Source organism: Heterocephalus glaber, unplaced genomic scaffold (genome assembly GCF_053883595.1).
Source record: "Heterocephalus glaber isolate CG9 unplaced genomic scaffold, H.glaber_assembly_v1.0 deba00001472, whole genome shotgun sequence".
NCBI lineage: Eukaryota > Metazoa > Chordata > Mammalia > Rodentia > Bathyergidae > Heterocephalus > Heterocephalus glaber.
Genome location: NW_028258315.1, coordinates 91671971 through 91696620, shown reverse-complemented (window position 1 = coordinate 91696620; position 24650 = coordinate 91671971). Strand labels below are relative to the sequence as shown.

Genomic DNA, 24650 nt, shown 5'->3' with positions numbered 1-24650 from the left:
ACCTGTGGGCTAATTTTGCCTTTATCTACTTTTGTAAATAAAACTTAATTGAAACATAGCCATGCCAACTAGTTTATGTATTTTCTGTGCGGCCTTCACACCACAAAGGTTGAAGTGGGCAGCTGTAATAGGGACCATACGACTCATAAAGTCTAAAACATTTATTATCTGGCCCTTTATAGATAATCTTCAAACCCTGGCCTATAACCTCATACACATTATTCCCACTCAATCAAGAATTACCTAGAAAACAATTCTAAATATCATATAGTGTATAGTCCAGTACATATTTCTGAAAGTAAATAACTTTTTATGTAACCAGAACAATATCATACCTTTAAAATGTTAATAATTCCTTAATGCCAAATGTCTAGTCCACTTCAAAATTTTTTCAATTCTTATAAATATTTTTCAATGTGTTTGATCAAATCAGGATCCAAAGTAAGATCTATACATTGCAAATGGTTGTTCATCTAAATCACTTGTAATTTGTAGGTTCCTTCTCCTTCTCCCCCGGCACCCCTTTCTTGCAGCATGTTGTTGAGATTCAGCCTTTGTCCTATATAGTTTTTCAAAGTCTGTCATCATAGGCTGCCTCCCAGTAGCAACCAGTAGTTCCACTGTCACCTATACTTTCTATAAATTGGTCTGTAGAGCCAGAAGCTTAATCTAACTTGGATTATATATTGTTTGGAAAGAAGGAATTATATCCTCCCATCAGCAGGTGCATAAGGTCTGGCTGTCTATTCTTTATTAGATTTAATGGGGGCCCAAAATGGAGATATTCTATTACCTCATTTACTAACCAAAATACTTCTAAAAACTTCTCTTCCTCAACTATTTGACTGCCCTGAAGAAGAGCTCACAAAAAGAAAGCAGAATATATGCTTGATTCTCTTCATTCTTTCCCCATATTTACCAGCCTTTAAAACAATTAGTTGGTTCCTTGGCATCTTCCAAAGGTCATCAATGATTTCACTGTGAAATCCTAAGTTAAAACACATATATTTGAAGTCACTGCAGCCAATCTGAATTTTTTTTTACTTTTAACAGAGGAGTAAACTCATTAACATTTACTGATATTATCAACATGAATGGCCTCCAATCTGTCATTTTGTTAACTGTTAAAATTGTATGTGCAGTGTTTCACTATGTGATCTATTCTACTTATATATATAATTTCACTTTTTGAATCTTTCAGTATTTAGAGAGGTTTACATTTTCTACTCCTTACCTTTACACTGACACCTTTACATAATACTTTTAGTCCTCTGTATTTTGGGGCTATTTTCTTTTTTTCTGTAAACAGTATTGAACTTAGGTAACCTCTTTTTATTCTCTCCTTCAGCACCTCATTTCAGGCAGTATCATTTTACTCCCAGTTAATTCTAAAAAAGGAATTAAATTACACAGCAATAAAGATTTTTTTACAAAAGGGAATGGGTAAGCTTATGTTTATTCACATGTATTTATTCATGTTCCTCTCCTGATGTGCCCCTTATTTTTTATGATACTATATCTAATTGCCAGAGCACCTTTATACACTGTAGTGTCTTAGTCATCATTTAGTCTAAACTCTAATGTTACACATGTAAATATTTCTCTAGCAATTTTTATGCTCATTTGATTTTTCCCATACATGACAAGCTTTTTTAGTACATAATTCAAATTGTCTTTTATTTCAGTAGTTTAAGTTACAGTTACATTATTTTATTGTTTCATTGCTTTGGTTTTATTCTTCAGGGACTTCTATTTTATGCATCATAAATCACTGTAAATGTCTATATAATTTTCCCCAAGTCCTTTTTCTTTCCTCATTTATTTTTTTATTTCAAAATGTTTGCCCTTCCTTCATTTTCTATTTCTTTTCAGATATTACCTGTGATGATTTACTCCTGTGTTCATTTAAACTATTTTTATATCTAATATTTTATTTCCATTCTAAATTCTACTTTTTCTCTTCAAATCTTCCTTTTCTTCAATCACCTCATATTTGAATTTTTTTAAATTTTACTTAAGGTTTTATCATTACTGCTCTTTTAGCTTATTTTGAAATATTTGTATCTGACACAGTGTTCATCCCTTTTGTGGTTATGCATCACCGGAAGGATTTTATTCTTTCTTTTTTTGTGGAGTTTATTTTTTTGTACCAGATATCGAACTTGGGTCCTTACGGTTGCAGGGCACGCAGTGGAACCACTGTGCTAAATCCCCGGCCCAATTCTTTCTTTTTTTGGTTATAATTGTTTTTATGAGATTCAACTGAAATCCTTTCCCACTGCTGATGAAATGAGATGCATTTTCTTACACTCTTAGGATGAGATGGTGGGCCAGGTGGCTTTGGGTTTCTAGGGTTTCCTCTCGAGCTTGCTAAAAACCCATACCACCTCAGGACCGTAACACCAGATCTTCATCTCTAAATACCATTCTTCACTGCAAGAAACCACAACTTCTTGGGGAAATGGCTGATTTCAGAGCTGAGACTGAAAAGTTTCTAGAGCCAAAAAGTAAGATACTGCTCAGAGAATAAAAGTGACACATCAAAAAGACATCAGCCAATTTGTAAGAAGTTTCTACTCACTGAATCTAGGACAGTTTCACATCAAAATAAATGAAAGGAAAAGATTACAACCCACTGAATAAAAAAGAATCATTAGTCTACACTGATACAAACACACACACACACACACAAGTCTACCAAAAATACGTATTTTTGGTATGTATGTACACACTTCAGGAAAAGGAAAAATAGCATGATATTTTTTCAACAGATGGCATTACCCTCATATAGGGCACCTTAGAGGATGTGGTATATTGCAGAAAACCCACTATACTGCTGGCCCTTACAGAAGAAACTGAAAATGCATGCCCAGCAATCTCAATGACCAACATTACCCAAGCACCAGTTTGCCATACTAATAAATGTCTGGAAGCTAACGGCCACCACTTTGAGTATCTCTGATAATTGTAGAGGCCAAAAGTAACACATTTATCTCAGATGTCTCCATAAATTTAGTATTAAAATATTCATACAAGTTCTATACATGTCCAATTAAGAAATGTAAAAATTAGAAAAACAGTATTTGTTAACTAGTAGAGCAATACTGTCTCATAAAAAATTTATAAATTGATGCTAAAAATAGTGGATGAAAGTTTGAAAAGTAATAGGATATATTCATAATCTCAAAGAATCTTCCTATAAGATACTCATTAATTTAAAAGGGTAAAAGAATAATTTCACAGTGGAACAACCTGACATATAGCAACTTAATCAAGTGATGAAAGTTATTATCAGTAATATGACAAATCAACCATATGCATCTCCCAACAGGATACAATGAAAGGACACAATTTCTCTATTTTTTTCTATGAAAAGTAAATAATCTAAATCTAAGGAAACATAAGACAAATACAAATTGGAGGTGATTCTACAGAATAACTTGCCTGTACTCTTAAAAAATGTCAAGATAAAGAAAGATTAAGAAAACTAAGGAGCTGGAGACGTAGCTCACTGGCACAGCACCTGCCTGGCAAGCATTAGGCCCTGAGTTCAATTCCCAGTACCAAAAAATAAAATAAAATAAATAAAGTTTTTAAAAAAGAAAAGAAAACTAAGGAGAGATGACAACTAAATGCTATGTGATCCTAGACTGAATCCTGAATCAGGAACAGAAATAGGACATAAAGAACATTCCTGGGACAAAGACATAATGAGCATTATTGAGAAACTGGCCTATACATTTCAAAGTATCAAAGCCATGAAGGGCCGGGGGTTTAGCTCAGTGGTTCCGCTGCCTGCTTTGCAAACGCAAGGTCCGGAGTTCGAGGCCTGGTATGGAGGAGGGAGCCATGAAAGACAAGGAAAGCCCAAGGAAGTATTTCAGATTAATGAGGAAACTTATTTGTGAGACATGACAACTGAATGCAACACATAATCCAGGATTTTCTATAAAAATGTTATTGGAACAGTTGGTAAAAATTATCTATAGATTAAATGGAATTGCATCAGTAACCTCCTGTTTTTGATATTTTTATGGTATTCATGAATGCCATGTGTTTAGAGATACATTAAAGGATTTATGAGTAAAAGGGCATCATGTCTAAAAGTGACTCTCAAACAGTTCGCTAAAAAAGCATGCGTGGGCAGGGGAGAAAGGATAAAGCAAATGTGGTAAAATGTCAACATTTGGGGAAACTTGGCAAAAAGACTCCCAGAATTTTCTATACTGTTCTTACAACTTTCTTGTAAACCTGAAATTATTTCAAAATAAGAAGTTAATGAAAATCGCTTCTTGGCCTTTTGGTTAAGATCAAGTGAAGAACTTAATGAAAAATATAAAAAGTCTGGTGTTTTCTTAAATCTGCTTCTCTCTTTCTTTCTTCCAACTTTTTCTCATCATTTTCTTTCTTTTGTCTTTATTGTCTTTCTCCTGCTTAATTTGGATTCTACTGTCCCTTACTGGAATGGAGCTTTAGTTGGTTCATTTTAAGACTTCATAGTTCCCAGACTGCTTAGCAGTAAGACAGAGGCCAATAAAAATAAAGAGAACCAGCGGCACTCTATTCAGCTCCATGTTCTGGAAAACAATCAGACTTACCTATCCTAAATTCAGAGCACCTCACAGACTTAAAAGGATCAGAAGCACTGATGTTCTCTATGAGTGAGCATCATAAAAACATGAGACTTTACAGAGAAAATAATTTTTAAAAGATAGGAAAATGTGCATTACTTCTTATAAATATTTTCATTAAAAATAAAAATCTAAAAACATTAAGTAAACCTACATGAAGTAAACCTATATGACTGGAGACTGAAAACTTCAAGGCTGAGTAATTCATACTTACAGTAATATATCATGTCTCAATAGAAGTATTTTATTACCTTCTGGGGCTTCAAGAGTCTTCTTATTCTGCTCACACCATCCAATGGGGTAGAGATCAGCCTTTCGAATGTCACACCAGAAGTCTGCTCTCCGATCCTCCCCATAGCCATCATAGCGGAGGAGGAGCAACTGCTCACAGGTAGTAATAATGGTGGCAACCCAGTAGGTTTCAGGATTTGTTCTCACAGCCACCTCCAGTTTCATACCAGGAGCAAATCCATTTTGCAAACGTGTGTCCACCTAAACAGGGAAAGTGTCATTAGGCACCAGAGAAGTATCATAGGTATTTCTCTGCCTAGCATTGAGAGAGAGGGAGAGAAGGAGAGAGACCACATCGAATCTAGGGCCTTGCCACACTATACAAGCACTCTACCACTAGACACATGCCCAGCCTATTTTATTTTGAGACAAGGTCTCACCAAGTTACCCAGGCTGGCCTTGAACTTGCAATCCTTCTGCCTCTGCCTCCCAAGTACCTGAGATTATAGGCATGTGCTGACATGCCTGGCTCGATACTCTTTTAAGACTTAAAATTCTGAAGCAATAAATCCAATAAAACCTTCTTTAAAACCTGAGAAATTCCAATTCTAACTCATAGGATTGATCCAAACAAACCACAGAAATAACAATGATCCTTCATCTCACAAATGAAGGAAGTCCATATTTTCACCAAAGCAGTCTGATTACAGGAAATGCTTTCTATTAAGTATATACCTTGCTAAATATTCCCTATTTTAACAGCCTTCAACATTGTGTTTAAGAGTGATTTCTAGATCACTCATCAGAAAATTTATGAAACTAGAATAGGGAAAGGTCAAATATAACTCATAATGACAATAAACTAGTATAGTATCTCCTATATGTGGGAAGCTGTACTTCACATGTCCCCCAAATGGTCTATGTTTCAACCAGTTATTCTTGAAAAGCAATGTTCCTCTTTTCTATTTCAAAATTGTTCTAGCTCAGATAAAATATTATATGGTGACAAAGATATGAGACAGCAATTCTGGAATTATCTCTTGTATGTGTAAGCCACTTCGATTTTATCTTTTGGGAAATGCCTAAATTACTTGGCCAATCTTTTTTCATTCAGTTTATATTTTGGAAACCAGTTCTATGAAGGTTATTTGTGTTGTATCTTCTGATTTTCATGATGATGCCTTTTGATGAACAGAAGTTTTTAATTTAATGTAGTCTAAAATCAATATTTTTCCTTTAATAAGTCACTCCCTTTTCTGTATTTTTTAACAAATCTTTCCCTACCCCTAAAAGCCATAACAATGATATACTATATTATTTCCTAGGAGCTTTTGGTATTTAGAACTGATATCTACCTGGAATTAATCCGTACATGGAGTTAAGTGGGGCTGTGTTTTGTTTCAATATGCACACACAATAAAATCAGTACCTTTCCCAATCACTAAAAATCACCACTTTTAATATAAATCAAATGTTTCTGTTTCTGATTTGTCTTTTCTTAGAGCAGAACTCCTCTGTCTTAAGGTTGATATCCGACTACAGCCAGTCTTTATGTTTTGTTTATTCTTTAAGTGTGTTTAGTTATTTGTGGACCTTTATCCAAATGAACTTCAGGATCAGCTTGTCTATTACTACCTAAAATGGAGGGGTGGCAGTGTGACTTGGGCTGCAGTAAATCTACAGACTTATTTGTGGAGAACTGACATATTTACAGGAATGACTCATTACATGAACAAAGTATATTCCCCCTTCGCTTATGCAGGTCTTTAACTGAGAATTGATAATGGTTTGGAGATTCCTTACAAATTTTTGTGGCATTTATTCTTAGACATTTGATGTTTTGGGTTTTCATTTAGTTCAACATAATTCTAAATTTCTTTTGAGTTTTCTTCCATGACCTGTGTGTTATTTAGAATTTTGCTGTTTAACCTCCATGTATATGGAGATTTTTAACCTATCTTTTTGTTACTGATTTCTAGTTTAATTCCACCATGGTCCGAGAGCAGATACTGTATGATTTCTATTCTTGTAAATTTGCTATAGTGTGTTTTATGGCCCAGAATGGGGTCTCTGTGAATGTTTCATGTGAGTTTGAGGTGACTGGATGAGGTATTCTATAGATGTTCATTATATCCAGTTGATTGATAGTGTTGCTGAGCTCACCTGTGTCCTTACTAGTTTTCTGCCTGAGAATCTGTCCATTTCTGATAGAAGGGTGCTGAATCTTCCAACCACAATATCAGATTCATCTGTCTCTCCTCATACTTTCATGGATTTTTAAATCTTTGCTGTTAAATACATACATGGTTATGTCTTCTTACAGAATTGACCCCATCATTATGTAATATCCTAACCTTTTTTATCCCTGACAACTGCTCTGTCTGAAATTAACATGTACTCCCACTTCCTTCTGACTGGTGTTAGCAAAGCATCTTTATTTTTTCGTTTTTGGTTTTGGTTTTTCTTTTTGGTACTGGGGATTGAACTCGGGACCTTGCACTTGCCAGGCAGGCGCCAGAACCACTGAGCCAAATCCCCGGCCTAAGGCATATTTACTTTTATGTAGCTCTGACTTTTTCGATGATCCATTCTAACAATCTCTTTCAATTGATATACTTAGATGACATTCAAAGTGATTACTGATATAGTTGGATTAATATCAACCACAGGATGGACACAGTGGTGCCCACTTTTAATCCCAGGTACTTGGGAGGCTGAGGCCTGCAAGATCCAGGGTTAAATCTCCAGCATACACATGAGAGCACATGCACATGCACACGCACATGGACAGAATAAAACAACAACAACAACAATACCCTGCCATTTACATTCCTTTTTTTATTTGGAAAGGGAGATACTGGGGATCGAACCCAAGGCATGAGAATAAACAACAGCCTCACCCTTTTTATTTTTTGAGATAGGGTTTTCCTAAATTGCCCATGCTGGCCTTAAACTTGCAATCCTCCTGTCTCAGCCTCCCAGTTAGCTGGGATTATAGTCATGTACCACCATGCTCAGCTAAAATTGAGGGATTTTGTCACTGGTAGATCTACCTTGCAAGAAATATTAAAAGAAATTCTTTATAAAGAATGAAAATTATACTCAGATCTAAACTTTAAAAAGGCAGAGCATTAGAGAAGGAGCAAAAGAAGGTGTAACAAAATCTTTTTTTGTATGTATTATTTTTCCTCAGGGACCTTGCACTTGTGAAGCAGGTGGGTGGCACCACTGAGCTAAATCCCCGGCCCTTTGTACGTAGTCTTAATTGACCTCAAAGATTAAAGTTTGTTCGAAATAATAATAGCAACAAAGTATTTTTTTGATTATAGCTTATAAATATTGTAGCACATGAATGACAACAATGTTATAAAAGACATGTGAAAGGAACTGAGAATACACTGATATAAGGAATTTGTATTACCTGTATTATGAAACAGTACTACTTAAAAAAAAAAACTTAGGGGCCGGGGGTTTAGCTCAGTGGTTCTGCCGCCTGCCTTGCAAGCACAAGGTCCCGAGTTCTATCCCCAATAGCCACCCCAAAAAATTAGATTAATTCTAAATTTACATTGTGAACTCAAGAACAACTACTAAAATTTTTTATAGAAGTATAATGATATGCTAAGAGTACTGTGCTAAGTGAAATTAGACCAAAAAAAATGAAATATATGATTCTACTATGTGAAATACACAGAACATAAAATAGATGTTACCAGGGACTACAAAAAGCGGGGAGTGGGAAGTTATTGTTTAATGGTACTGAGCTTCTGGTTTTTGTTTGTTTGGTTGGTTTTGGTTTTTGAGACAGGGTCTTACTATGTAGTTCTGGCTGGCCTTGAACTTAGTAGCTTAGAACTTGCGGCGATCCTCCTGCCTCAGCTTCTTTTTTTTTTTTAACATTGTGATCTTATTTTCCCATTTTGTGATGTTTGTAGTATTTGACAGCTTTTTATTTTTTTATTTTATTTTTTGGTACTGGGTATCAAATTCAGGTCCTTGCACTTGCAAGGCAGGTGGCAGAACCACTGAAGTTCTGCCTCAGCTTCTAGAGTGCTGGAATTACAGGTGTGCGCCATCACACTCTGCCTGAGCTTCTGTTTAAGATGATTACAAAACTTCTGCATGTAGTTGTACAACATTGTGAAAGTATTTACTGCCATTGAACTAAAAAATGACTTAAATGGTAAATTTTATGTATATTATAATAAAATAATTTTTGATGTAGTGGCTGAAAGGTTTTCAATATTTCTTTAACTATATAGTCTACTTACAAATATCATTTTACCACTTCATATATCATATAAAGATCTTAACAACAATATACTCCCCAATCCTCACTCCATTGTTTGTGCTATTATAGTTACATCCATTATATAATACATGATATATTTCTACTATTTTTGCTACAGAGATAACTCTTAGAGACACTAAATATAAGAAAAAATAAACTTTATATAACTTACATGTATGCCCTTTTCCACCATTTTTTAAATCTCTTTGTATAGATTGTTTCTATGTTACACAAAATTCCTGTCTTAAGAATTTCCTTTAATATTTTTGTAGTATGGGTCTGGTAATAATTTCTCTTAACTTTTGTATCCCTGGAAAAAAGTATTGCTCCTTCACTTCTGAATGGAATTTTTGCTGGATGTAGAATTCTGGGTTGACAGGTTTTTTTCTTTTCTTCTTTCTTTCAACATCTTGAAGATCTTACTCTACTATCTTCTGGGTTACAGTTTTTGAAAAGATTTTGTTGTAATTGCTTGCTCTTCTATTTCCAGTACGTCTTATTCTTTAGGTGGTCCTCAAGATTTTCTCTTTTTGGTTTCATAGTTTGGTATGTGTCTGGATTGGTTCTATCTGTTTAGTTATTTTTTTCTGATTGACATTCCCTGAGCTTCTCAGATCTATGGTATGTTATTTCTTTTCTATAAAAACTGTCATTACTTCTCCAAATATGTCTTCTTCACTCTGTCTGACCTCCAAGATTCCAGTTACAAAATACATTATACCACTTAATATTATCCCATAGCTGTTGGCTGTTTTGTCTTGGCTTTTTCTCCCCTCTCTTTTCTCTTTGTGCTTCAATCTCGGTAGTTTCTACTGATCTGTCTTCAAGTCTTACGGTCTTTTCCTCAGTTGTCAAGTCTATTAATGAGCCTGACAAAAACACTCATCAACTGTTATTATGTTTTTCATTACTATTATTTCCATTTCATTCATTCTAATAGTTTTCATCTCTGCTAATATTCCTTTTCTGTTTGTTCACATTCTCTATTGTGCTGGGGCCTTTAACATATTAATCACAGTTACTTAAAATTTCCTGTCCAATAGCTCCAACATCTGGACCATATGAGTCTGATCTGTGGACTGCTTTGTCTCTTAATGGTTTGTTGTTTTTCTCTTGCTCCATTATGTGCCCTATAATTTTTGGCTGAAAACAAAACATCATAAAACAATCGATACTTAGATAAATAATAGTTATGCCTAAAAATGGGCATGTTTCTTCTTTTCTTAGGCCCTTAGTTCAAGGGAGAAGATTAAGTTAATCTAGTTAGTTGTGGAGCTGGGTCTGGGGTTTGCTGTTGCTACGGTGATGCAATACCCCCCCACAGGCTTCCAATTCTTATAGCATCATCATCATCGAGTATTTAGGCATAAGTTCATTTGCCAGAGGGTTCCTTTTGTCAGTGCCTCTGCTCCACCCACAGACTTAGGTCTTCTCTTTGTGACTGTACCTCAGAGAATGTCTCTTTATAAGCTTGCCTTTCCTGCTACACCAGACCACACACTTTCTAACCTGGTGGTGAGAGACAGCTGAAGAGAAACAGATTCAACCTCAGTTGTAAGCTGAACCTTAGTCTGTGTCCCTGGGTCTTGGAGGGGAACTTCTCAGTGATCCCACCCCTCTCCCAACTGCAGGGGACTCCTAATGCTTCAGCATGTGTTCCCTCTCCTCCCCCGGGACAGAAGTTTTATTTTTCTTCTATTCTTCCCCAAGCTGCAGTGAACCCTCACCCATGCCTCAGGGTTGATAGGGTTTGTATTCCTTTCCCTAACACCTTTAAAGCCATTTTTTTTGGTTTTGTTTTATTTCTAAAATAGCAGGTAGAATTTAGTCTCTCTCTGGGTGAATGCTGTTTCATCAGAATGTACCATTAGGAAAGCTTCTGCATCCTCTTCAAATATCATCTCTAATTCTTTCTTCAGCCTTGTTTTCCTCTTTCCTGTGTTCCAAACTGGATCCTGTAAAAGCCCTGCCAGATGCCTGTACATTCATCTCCACTGACCTGAAGATCTGAGTTCTACCTGTTCTTTTCCTGTGATACGCTAGCTACAGGCTTCCCTTCTCAGAAAACTCAGAGTGTGGTAGCCCTTTACCATACTCTAGGATTCAAGTTTACAAATATTTCTTAATTTAACAATGAAAGAGTGTGCATTTTTCACTCTCCTTTTTGCTTTTTCATTCATGGAAGAAAAGGTGAAATCTTTTTCTTTAATAAAAATGACATTTTAAAAACCAGAATTTAGGTAAAGGAATTTACTGTCTATCTGAACATTAGTACACAATACATATCAGACTAGGAATAATATCAAAAACAAAAATTCAGAAAGAAAAAAAAAGGAAAAAAACCCACAAAAATTCAAAGGTATTATAGAAGCACTAACAGGTTTTCCACGTTAAAAAAAAAAAAAACAACCTAAAAAAAGAAAAAAGTAACCAATGCAATGTATCCCCAAATTTATATGCCCAAATTCTAGCGTGACTATATTTGGAGATGGGCCCTTTATGGAACATATCTTAATCTATTCAGGATGCTATCACAAAATATCTTAGACTGAGTCATTTACAAATAACAGAAATTTATTGTCCACAATTTTACTGGCTAAAGGGTCTCAGATCAAGGCACTAGCAGATTCAGTGTCTGATGACAGCTTACTCTGTACTTCACAAATGGTGATTTCTTGCTATCGCTTCACTTGGTGAAATAAGCAAACAAACTCTCCCAGACCTCTTTCATACAGGCAATGACCCCACTCAGGAATCACCTAATCACCTCCCAAAGCCCTCATCTCCTCAACCTCACCACATCATCTCTTCCTGTCACTGGAGTTGAGGATGGGCTTCAACATATGAATCTCTGGCAGACACAAACATTCAGATCACACAGATCCAGTTAGGGTCAACAAGATCACAGGTGCAGCCCTGACCCAACACAAGGAGAGACAGCAGAGTGCACTCGGAGGTGCACACACACTCGATCACTCGCACACACTCACTCCGGCCCCACCCCATCCCATGTTATGTGAAGACACAACAAGAAGACTGCTATCTACAAGCCAAGAAGCAAGCCCTTATCAGAAACTGGCCATGCACACTGATCTCAAACTTTTAGTCACCAGAACTGTGAAAAATAAATTTGTGTTGTTTAAATCACAGGATCTCTGATATTTTATCATGGTAATCCAAGCAGCCTATACATAGCAATGTCAGAATCACTAATTTTATGTGTTTTAAAAGGGAGTTTAGCCCAGTGTGGTGGCCATGCCTATAATTCTAGCACTTTGGGAGGCAGAGGCAGGAGGATCACAAGTTTGAGTCCTGCCTGGGTAACTTAGCAAGATCCTGTCTCAAAATTTAAAAAAAAAAAAAAAAAAAGGATGGTACTGGGTACTGGATCCATGACCTTTTCACTGAGCTACATCCCCATCTCTTCACTATTTTAAACTTTTGAGACAGTGTCTCACTAAGCAGCTAAATTACCCAGGGTGGGCTTGACCTTGCCACCGTCCTGCCTCAGCCTCCCACAGTACTGGGATCACAGGTGTGTGCTAACATGCCCAGCTTAGATATAAATTATTAACAACATCTGGAGTATTTTCTTACATTCTAAAGTTATCACAGAGAGCAAATATGCTGTTCCTTGGTAAAGCACTAAGCTAAGCTGTCAGGGCACAAAACTGGACTGCAAAGGCCACTAATATGACCCAATATATGACATATTTCTGTTCAACATAGGGTTAAGCAATTAACATTGCTGAAATTACTTTCAATGAGTAAGCCAAGAGTCATAAAACCCAACAAAGTATAAAGAATTCTATAATTTTCTTCAATGAGAAGGGTTTTTTTTTTGTTGTTTGTTTTTTGAGACAGATCTCGCTATGTAGCCCACCTGAACTTGGGGCAATTCCTCTGCCTCAGCCTCCCAAGTGTGAGGATTATAAGTATGTGCCACCATTCCCGGCTATTGAGAAGGGTTTTTGACAAAAATAAAAGAATACTTGTGAACAGTCAAAAAGATAAGTACTATTTTGGGGAGGAAAAAATTTTATATATATATATATATATATATATATATATATATATATATATATATATGCATATATGCACATACATACATACATATATACATATACACATACATACATACACACACCAAAAAGAATTTTAGAATATATCAAGTTTTCTTGGCACATGCCTGTAATCCCAGCACTCTGGAGGCTGAGGCAGGAGGATCGCTGCAAGTTTGAGGCTAGCCTAGGCTACATAGTGAGTTCAAGGCCAGTCTGAACTACATAGCGAGACCCTGTTTCAAAAAATGAAAACAAAAAAAGAATATGTCAAGTTTTCTTAATGAGAGTAGCAGGAAGAAGGAAAAGGAAAGAACATTTAAATTTTTTCAAATACCTCAACTTAAAATAACTCTAAATCCTCTAATAATTACAGTGATTAAAAGGGAAAGGATATAATCAGTAAGCAAATAGTTATTTCTTACATGTTTAAATGACCCATAGGGAACTGCTGTGGACCCTGTCTCTTCTAGATAATCTTCCCAGCTTAATTCCACTTCTTCCATACCAGATCCAGCATCTGAAATTAAAAACAAAGCAAAACAAAACAAAAATGGTCTCAATTAAAAAAAAAAAAACCTCAAAGTAAAAAACCCATAAAATTAGTAACCCTAACTTACAGAATTTACTTCAGGACAAATTGTTGATGTTACACAAAAGAGATAAGTAGTTTTTTGCTGTTTTAATCACAGGTTCCCTTAGTGTACTGATATCAATGCATCAACGCATTAGTAGTTTGGCATGCTATCTCTTCCTGAGTAAACACCAAATCTGAAGGTCACTCCAATGGATACAATTGTTACAATCACTTTGGACTGCAATTTAGGGTCCAATACCAAATATTTAGTATATTTAACAGGTATTTCAAACTCAAATTTTCAATCCAATGCTGAGTATTCTCCAATTGAGTGTCCTAATCAATATCTGAGCTCAATTCAAAATATAGTTATTATTCTTGCTTTCCCCTCCATTTCTTTCACACTTTAAATCAAATCCATAAAAAAAGTTCTGTAGTTACCATCTTCAAAACGTATCCCCAATCTAACTATTTCTCACCCTGTCTACTGCAATCTCTATTATAAGGCCTATCCACAATAACTTTCACCTTTCAGTCATACTTAAATAAGATCTAAAATCTTTAGGGCCCTAAAAAAGGCCTACATGATCTGACCCCTAGCCACCTCCTCTTCCTACTCTTCCACTTTATTCCTGTCTACAGGCTCACTGCCTTCAGGTGATGGTTTCTTGCCACTCTTCAATCATGCTCTTTCTGCAAAGCCTCTGTTTACTCTACTCTCAGTCCAAAGACTTAACTCCCAGTGGAGATCACACCTTCATTTCATTCAAGTCTCTGCTCAAATGCTGCGTCATCAGAAAGGCCTTCCACCAATTCTCACCTAAATAGGGCTCTGGTTCCTTTCTCTCTCTTTTTTTTTTTTTTTTTTTTTTTGGTACCAGGGATAGAACTTGGGACCTTGCACTTGCGTGGCAGGTGCCAGAATCACTGAGCTAAATCCCCTGCCCTCTGGTTCCTTTTTCTTCATGGCATTTATTCTTTTCTTTTTTTTTTTTTTGGTACCGGAGATTGAACTTGGGACCTTGCACTTGTACAGCAGGCAGCGAAAACACTGAGCTAAATCCCTGGCCCAATGGCATTTATTCTTACTTGACCATGCACCATTTATCTTCCTTACTAGATCATAAACTCCATGAAGACAGAAATTTTGCTTTAATCACTCCTATATCTGTCACCTGGACTCAAAATACCTGGTATATAGTTGAAGTCTTACTTCATGAGTGTCTTTAAGAGGTGTGATAAAAATTTGCTTATAAAAACATTATGGTATGTCCTCATCCACAAGATCGGGCTCTGTGACTTCTGACTCTTCTTCAAAGTCAAAATGATCATGAAAAGCAAACATTTTGAATTGTTCAGGACACAGAGCCAGCCACAACAATGCAACTAAAGACACTCACCAGACTTGCAGAACTGCTTCAGAAAGTGCCAAGAACAATGGGATAAGTGTGTTCCAAGCACGGGGGAGTATTTTGAGAAGATTAATGGCAGTGTGTCTTTTATTTGATACATTTTTTAAAGTTAAACATTCACTGTACTTTTCTTTTTTTCTTTTTGTACTGGGGATTGAACTCAGGACCTTGCAATTGTGAGGCAGGCAGCAGCACCACTGAGCTAAATCCCCAGTGCTTTCACTGTACTTTTCAATCACATCCTCATATATTCTCATAGAACCATGCCTGGAACAGAGCAAGTTCTCAATAAATAGTTGACTATACTCCAGGGGATCCATGCTTCCCACGAACACAAGAAGGCAAATATGAGTATTGTATATTCACCACCACACTATCTGTAATAGCAACAGACTAGAAGCAATCAGTAGGAGCATAGATCAATTGTTGCAATGCTTCAATGGAACACTATTACATACACAGTAGTTGAAACGAATAAGCTAGAATTAACATAAATATCAAAAAAATTAAGAAAAGGTAAGTGTAGAATGAAAAGCACAGAAACAATTTAGGCCTCAAAAAAACCCTGCAGTATAATGTTTATGAATATGTGCATATTAATAAGAGTATAAAAAAAGAATGGGAAGAATATATGTGAACTTTACCAATGTTACTTTTGAGAGGAAAAGGATAACTAACGAGTAGAAGGAAATACAAAGAGTACTGTTTTATGTCTTTTTAAAAATGGAAACACATGAAAAGAGGTCTAACATTACTAATCATAAGGAAATGCACCTCAGAACCACAATGAAATACCATCTCACATACATTAAGATAGCTATTTCAAAAAAGCAGAAAATAACAAGTGTTGGTAAGAAAGTAGAGAAATTAGTACCCATGTACACTGCTGGTAGGAATGTAAAACTGTATAAAACTATATGGCAGCTTCTCAAAAACAGTTTGTTGGGGTTTTTTTAGAAATTATCACATGATCCAATAATTCCACCTCTGGGTACATATGAAAAAGAAATGAAAGGGACTCAAACAGTATTTGTACATGAATGTTCCTAACAACAATATTCACAGTAGCCAAAAGGTAAAAGCAACACAAGTCCATCATCAATTGATGAATAGATAAACAAAATGTGGATATATGCACATAACAGAGTATTATTTAGCCTTAGAAAGAAAATCCTGATACATGCTATGACATGGATGATCCCCGTGGACATTATTCTAAGTAAATTAACCACATCACAAAAAGTCAAATGTTATATGATTCCATTTATATAAGGTACCCAGAATAGTTACTCTAGAGCCGTTAAGTAGAATGGTGGAAAAGGAGAACTGGGGAGTTATTTAATGGGTATGGTCCACTTTAGGAAGATGGAAAAAGTTCTGAGATGATTGTATTGCAATGTGAGTGTACTTAATGCCCTTGAACAATACACTTTAAAATGGTTAAAGTAGTAAAATTTATATTATGAACACTTTAGCACAAAAAACAGAAACAGATATTGGGCAATGTTAACATTTTCTAATTATTTAAGATAAGTACATGACCGTTTATTATATTTTTGCCCATATTTTTCTGTACTTGAAATTTTTCACTAGGAATACAAACTGACAAAGACTGCTTTGAGAGCAACCTGGAAGTACAAGCCAATAGCAAGTCAACTACTCTTACTCAAACATAAGGAGGCTAAATATTTACAGTGCTAGGAAAGGAATCTAATCCTTTAAGCAGCATGCGAATTTAAAAATAAAAAATAAACAGTAACAATGAAACTCACAGACGAATCAACTTAAATCTCATACATTAAAAATTATTAAATCTGAGAAGAAATTAATGATGTGATGAGAAAAGAAGCAAAACATGAAAAGATAGTTTATAAAAAATGGGAAATTAATCTTAAATATATGAAAATGTACAATTTTTCATTTTAATAAAAATGTAAATTAACACTACATTAAGATACCAGATTGGAAAGAACTCCAAAGTCTGACAATATACTCTGTGTTGGAGTTGTAATAAAGGTAAAGGACAATCACACAACTCCTGGGGAAGGAAGCTTGGCAATATCTAGCAAAATTTCATATGTATTTACCTTTTGATCCAGCAATCCCACTTCTAGGAATTTATCCCAAAGATATGCTGGCAAAAATACAAAAAGACATAAGTACAAATCTATTCATTGCAGGGCCAGGGATTTAGCTCAGTGGTGCTGCCGCCTGCCTCGGAAGCACAAGGTCCTGAGTTCTATCTCCGGTACCAAAGAAAAACCTCTATTCATTGCAGCACTATCTGTAATACCAAGATTGAAAATAACCTAAATGTCCATCGGTAATGAGCTGGCTGAATAATGATGGTATATCCTTCAAGTCTATAAACCTAGACCAAGCTATCTAGTTTTACAGATCTGTAAAAAGCAATGAAAATGATCTCTATATAATCATGCAGAATAATCTCCAAAATATATTTTTAAAAACCACAGTACAGAACACTTTTTAAAACTCACTACTTTGGGGGCCAGGGATTTAGCTCAGTGGTTTTGCCGCCTGCCTCACAAGTGCAAGGACCCGAGTTCAATCCCCGGTACCAAAAAAAAAAAAAAAATCACTACTTTGTATAAAACGGGAGATATAAGTGTGAATGTGTTATAAAAAAGAAATGCAAATAAACCTTAATGTATGAAAAATGTGCAATTACAAACACATACATCTATTTGTTTCTATTTTAAAAATGGAAAGAGTAAGTTAAAATCTAATAAAGGTAGGCATGTGGGTGAAGGAGCAAAACAAACAGTATCAGGCTGAAAGTAACAATCTTGTTACATAAGCTTGGTACTAGAAAATATGTAGCTACTTCACATAATTCAAAAACTTCATTAAGATGGTAGGAAAAAATCCAAAAATTGCAAATAAACTGAATCAAATAAGCCAATACAACCAAAGAAAAAGCAGGATTCCATTAAGTCAAGTTAAAATTCAGTATTATGACCTCAAACCTCAATGGAAAAACCATAAAGAAAAGTAAAACTGCACACTGGCAACTTATGGATATTTGGAATGTTGGTACTGTTACTTTGAAACAACTGTAGGACTACCATAGGATAAAAACAAATAATGATATTAACATCATTAGGAACAAAGTATTTCTAAAAGACAAGATATTGAAGCATAAAATAAAAGAAGTAAAAACTAATTTTAAATTAAAATTGTAAAGATCAGTATCTATCTGAAATGATGACTATCTTTTCAAAAGATGTGAATTTTCTAGCTATGTCTATGGTTAAGTCTAAAAAGAAATGACAACCTAGTATCAATGAGCACCATACTGTGGGCTCTAAATAACATAGTTACTTTAAAAAAAAAAAAGTTCCTCAAGGAAATGAAAGATTGCAAGTTTGGGGCAGGATATGTGCAAGAGTTACCTAGGAATCTTACTGGACCACAAAGCAAAGACTAAATGTATCAAACATGGATGGTTTCCCAACACAGGAACCAACCTGAAAGTACACTTACTACTCCAAAATTGTCAATTTGATCTTCAAACGAATGATCTTAGCAATGGATTCAAACTCATAAAACATACACGCATGCACACATAATCTACAAGTTAATAATATTTAGAACAAAACAAATCAGCTTCTGAAATGGCAGTGAATACTCAATAAATTCACTATCCCACAAAAGCACCAAAAATACTGGCTAAACAACAAAGATCAACCATTTCAAAGTTCTAAAGTTAATCAAAGGCACATAACTGAAAAGCACTTACTAAAAGTAAGCTGCTGAACCTTATTTAGGACAGTGAATGCCATAGCATTTTAAGTTGGTTCTATTTCCCTCCCCATTCCTCTCCATCTCAACAAGGAAATTTTAGAACTAAAAAATATAATGACCAAAAATTTTTAAAAACTCACCAATAAGCTCAACAGTAGAATGAAGCAGACAGAGGAATGAAGTAAAACTAAAGACAGACAATCTAAACAAGGACAAAACACATTGAAAAAAATGAGAAGAGCCTCATTCACCTGTAGGACAAGGAAATCTACACTGTTTCATCAAAGTTTCAGAGGAAGACAAGGAAGAATGTGGTGTTGAAAAATAAACTGAATAATAGCTGAAAATTATCCAGTGTAGACAGAAGATATAAACCTATGACTTCAAGCATAGAAAACACCAAACAAGATAACCTCGAGTCGTGCGGAAAACACCGAATCAGCAATCCACTGGACACACACATACACACACACACACACCCCACCGCTCCTTTGGCCTCTTCTCTGTACAGCCACCTGGTTCCACACTACAAAGACGCAGAGGACACCGGACCACCAGACCACTGTACTGGAGCTAATCAAGTTCTCAGCATTTAAAGAATTCCTGCCCAGAGGTAGGGGCTTCTGAGCCAACATCCCACTGCTCCTGGTCCAGAGGAAGGGGCTTCCGGGCCACCAAACATCCCGCCACTCCCGGCCCAGAGGGAGGGGCTTTCGGGCCACCATCCCTGCCACCGCTTCCGGCCCCTGGCCCACCTCTCCCAGCTCAGAGATGAGCCACGTGGACGCCAACAGCAGCCCCCCTGTCCCCCCAGTCGAAATGAGAAAACATGTAAATAGGTCTCAAAACCAGACTTCCAGATCATCTACAGCAACCCCAAAGGGAAATGAGATGGGACACTCTGATACTCAACCACCTGGACCCACTGAACTGGCAACAAAAGGGGATCTGGAAAAAATGAAATCAGAAATAATTTCTCAGATAACAGGAGAAATTGTGCCCCTAGTGCAAGACATGATTAATAAATCTAGAGAGGAGCTCAGGAACATGAAGGAATCCTAACATAAGAAACAAATGGAATCCATAAAACAGATGCAAATAGATTTCCAGGACATGAAAAACTCCATTGAAAGTCTACACAGCAGAATGAGCCAATGTGAGGACAGAATTTCAACTACAGAAGATAAGATAGCAATTAATGACCAGGAAAAGAAAAATTGTTTCAAAATTATAAGAGAACACGAGAAATCAATCCAGCAGCTGCTAGATGATGCAAAGAAAAATAACATAAGACTGATTGGAGTCAATGAAGAAACAGGAGAGAGTGCAGATGACATAAAAAAAACTATTCACAGAAGTAATGGCAGAAAACTTCCCAAACATGGGAAAAGAACTTGACATACAGATAAGTGAGGCATATAAGACTCCAAATAGCCTTGATCAAAAAAAACCTACACATAGGCATATAATTGTTAAGATTCCAGAAACTCAACAGAAGAACAAAGTTCTACAAGCAGTTAGAGAAAAGAAACAAATCACATACAAAGGAAAGCCCATCAGAATCACAGCAGACTTCTCAACACAAACCATCAAGGCAAGAAGAGCTTGGAGTGACAGATTCCAAGCCCTAAAAGAAAACAGCCTCCAACCCAGATTGATGTACCCTGCAAAACTATCTTTCAAAATGGATGGAGAAATAAGATACTTTCATGACAAAGAGCACCTTAGGAACTTCGTGAATACCAAACCACCACTCCAAAGAATTTTACACAATATCCTAGGAACAGACATTGAGGATCATAACCCCAGGAAGCAAAGCAGAATGAACCCATCTGGCATGACAAGAAATTAAATGTAAAGGGGGAGAACCCAACAAAAAGAAAAAGTCATGGCAATGACAAGTCAATACGTTTCAGTTATAACCATCAACGTTAATGGTCTCAATTCACCAATCAAAAGAAATAGACTGGCAGAATGGGTCAAGAAGCAAAATCCAACAATATGCTACATACAAGAAACACACTTAATTCAAAAGGAAACTCACAGACTGAAAGTTAAAGGGTGGAAAACAATACTGCATGAGACAGGAACCCAAAAAAAAGCAGGAGTAGCTATCCTCTTGGCAGATCAAGTAGATTTCAAACCAACACTGATTAAGAGAGACGAAGAAGGACACTACATCCTGGTAAAGGGAACAATCCAAGAGGAAGAGATGACAATCATAAATATCTATGCACCAAACACAAGTGCGCCCAACTATATAAAACAAATACGGACATGAAAAGTCATATATGCACTAAGACAATTATAGTGGGGGACCTCAACACCCCACTGTCACAAATAGATAGATCAACTAGACTAAAAATAAGTAATGAAATACTAGAACTCAATCGAACTCTTGAACAAATGAACTTAACAGATGTTTACAAAGTGTTCCACCCCACAAAATCAGAATACACATTCTTCTCAGCTGCACATGGGTCATTCTCAAAAATAGACCACATACTCACGCAAAGAACATGTTTAAGGAAATGCAAAGGAATTGAAGTTATCCCCTGTATATTATCAGACCATAGTGCAATGAAATTGGAGATCCATAGCAAAAGAAACTCAAAAAATTTCATAAACACATGGAAACTGAACAACACACTTCTGAATAACCAATGAGTCACAGAGGAAATTAAAGAAGAAATCAGACAATTCCTTCAATTAAATGACAATGACAATACAACATATCGCAATCTATGGGACACAATGAAAGGAGTCTTACGAGGGAAATTCACAGCAGTGAAAACGCATATATTAGGAAAACAGAATGAGTCCAATTAAACAACCTGATGCTGAACCTCAAGCTGCTAGAAAAAGAAGAACAGGACAACCCCAGAGCTCATACAAGGGAGGAAATTATAAAGATCAGAGGAGAAATCAATGCAATGGAGACTAAGAGAATGATACAAAAAATCAATGAAGCCAAGAGTTGGTTCTTCAAAAGAATCAACAAAATTGACAAACCCTTAGCCAACCTTATCAGAAAAAGGAAAGAAAAGGCCCAAATCCATGCAATTAGGAATGAAAAGGGTGAAATTACAACAGACCCAGCAGAAATCCAGAGGATCATCAATACCTACTTCCAGAACCTATACGCCAATAAGATGGACAACACAGAAGAAATGGACAGATTCCGAGATACATATGAATTACCAAAGTTGAACGAAGAAGACCTAAAAATCCTGAACAACCCAATATCAACCAATGAAATTGAAAATGTAATTAAAAACTTATCAACTAAGAAAAGCCCGGGCCCTGATGGCTTCACGGCTGAATTCTACAAGACATTTAGAGAGGAACTACTGCCACTACTATTTAAATTCTTCAATGAAATGGAAAGGGAAGCAATACTCCCAAATTCATTCCTGGAAGCAAGCATCACCTTGATCCCCAAAGCAGAGAAAGACCCAACCAAAAAGAACTATAGGCCAATCTCACTAATGAACATAGATGCAAAAGTCCTTCATAAGATAATGGCAAACAGAATGCAGAAGATCATCAAGAAGATCATACACCCTGATCAAGTGGGATTCATCCCAGGGATGCAGGGATGGTTCAACATACACAAATCAATCAATGTAACACACTATATCAATAGAGCCAAGGACAAAAACCATATGATTATCTCCATAGATGCAGAAAAAGCATTTGACAAAATCCAACATGCATTTATGATAAAAACCCTACAAAAAATTGGAATAGACGGTCTCTACCTCAAACTGATAGAAGCCATCTATGAAAAACCAACAGCCAGTATCATACTAAATGGTCAAAAACTGAAATCCTTCACACTAAAATCAGGAACAAGACAAGGATGTCCACTATCACCACTCTTGTTCAATATAGTTCTGGAAACATTAGCCACGGCAATTAAGACAACAGAAGGAAATAAAAGGAATAAAGGTAGGAAATGAAGAAGTCAAGTTGTCATTATTTGCAGATGACATGATACTCTATATAGAAGACCCCAAGAACTCCACCAAAAGTCTTCTAGACTTAATAACCAAATTCAGTCAAGTAGCTGGTTACAAGGTCAACACACAAAAATCAATAGCTTTCCTCTACACAAATGACAGACTCACTGAGAGAGAAATAGGGCAAATAATTCCTTTCACAATAGCATCCAAAAAACTGAAATACCTAGGAATCAACCTAACAAAAGAAATCAAAGACCTCTTCTCTGAAAACTATGGCACTCTGAAAAGAGAGATTGAAGATGATATCAGAAAATGGACAGACATCCCCTGCTCCTGGGTAGGAAGGATTAATATAGTGAAAATGGCCATACTTCCAAAACTGCTATATAGATTCAATGCAATTCCAATTGAGATCCCAGCAGCATACTTCATGGACCTCGAGAAAACAATCCAAAAATTCATTTGGAACAGAAGAGACCCAGAATAGCAAAAGCAATTCTAGGTAACAGAGACATGGCAGGGGGTATCACAATCCCCAACCTGCAACTCTACTACAAAGCTACTGTGATAAAAACAGCATGGTACTGGCAAAGAAACAGACCTGAGGACCAGTGGATCAGATTAGAAGATGCAGAAACAACTCCAGACACACTCAGCCATCTCATCTTTGATAAAGGATACAAACACCCTCACTGGAGGAAAGATGGCCTCTTTAATAAATGGTGCTGGAAAAATTGGGTTTCAACTTGCGAAAGATTAAAACTAGACCTATATCTCTCACCATGCACTAAACTAAAATTAAAATGGATTAAAGAGCTAAATAGTAAAATAGAAACTCTGAACCAGTTGTAACAGAGGTTAGGTAGAACCCTTGAAGACATCGGTGTAGGAAAAGATTTTATGAACAAAACATCAGTTGCCCGTGAACTAGCACAAATAATCAACAAGTGGGATCTCTTCTTATTAAAAAGCTTCTGCACGGCAAGAGAAACCACCAGCAGTATGAAGAGACAACCCACAATGTGGGAAAAAAATCTTCACCTGCTCTTTCTCAGACAAAGGTCTACTATCTCGAATCTATAAAGAACTTAAAAAGATCAGACCTCCCAAATTTAAAGACACAATCCAAAAATGGGCATCTGAAATAACAGACATTTGTCAGACAAGGAAGTAGAAATAGCAAATAAATACATGAAAAAATGTTCAACTTCACTGGTCATTCGAGAGATGCAAATGAAAACAACACTGAGATTCCACCTCACCCCAGAAAGAATGGCTGCTATCATGAAATCAACCAATAACAAATGCTGGTGGGGCTGTGGGGAAAGAGGAACCCTGCTCCACTGCTGGTGGGAGTGTAGACTGGTGCAACCACTGTGGAAATCAGTATGGAGGTACCTCAAAGGACTAGGACTGGAAGTCCCATTTGACCCAGCTGTTCTACTGCTGGGGATCTTCCCCAAAGAATTAAAAAAATCATACCACAGTGGTATATGTGCACCCATGTTTATAGCAGCACAGTTTGTGATAGCTAAAACTTGGAAACAGCCCAAATGCCCATCAACTGGAGACTGGATAAAGAAAATGTGGGTTTTTTTATAAAATGGAGTACTACTCAGCCATAAAAAATGAGAAATTAGAGACATTTATAGCTAAGTGGATGCACATTGAGGCCATACTCTTAAGTGAAATAAATTAGAACACACATGTATAAATA

At 36.3% G+C, this 24650-nt stretch overlaps 1 protein-coding gene across 28 annotated transcripts in view; it reads right to left on the bottom strand.

Annotated features, from left to right (window-relative positions):
- The window catches only part of Sfmbt1 (Scm like with four mbt domains 1), a 164401-nt gene that overhangs the window by 40449 nt on the left and 99302 nt on the right, over positions 1-24650 (bottom strand). For 27 of the 28 annotated variants that reach the window (XR_015439597.1, XM_087182373.1, XM_087182388.1 and 24 more), the window contains 2 exons: positions 13640-13734; positions 4883-5123 (listed from right to left, as the gene is read on the bottom strand). Coding sequence is in view for 27 of the 28 variants with exons in the window: in XM_087182373.1 (XP_087038499.1) it covers positions 4883-5123; positions 13640-13734 (336 nt within the window). In the remaining variant the exon portion in view is untranslated. Of the gene's footprint in view, positions 1-4882; positions 5124-13639; positions 13735-17290; positions 17338-24650 lie in introns of all 28 variants that reach the window. The other variant, XM_087182395.1, reaches the window with a different exon arrangement.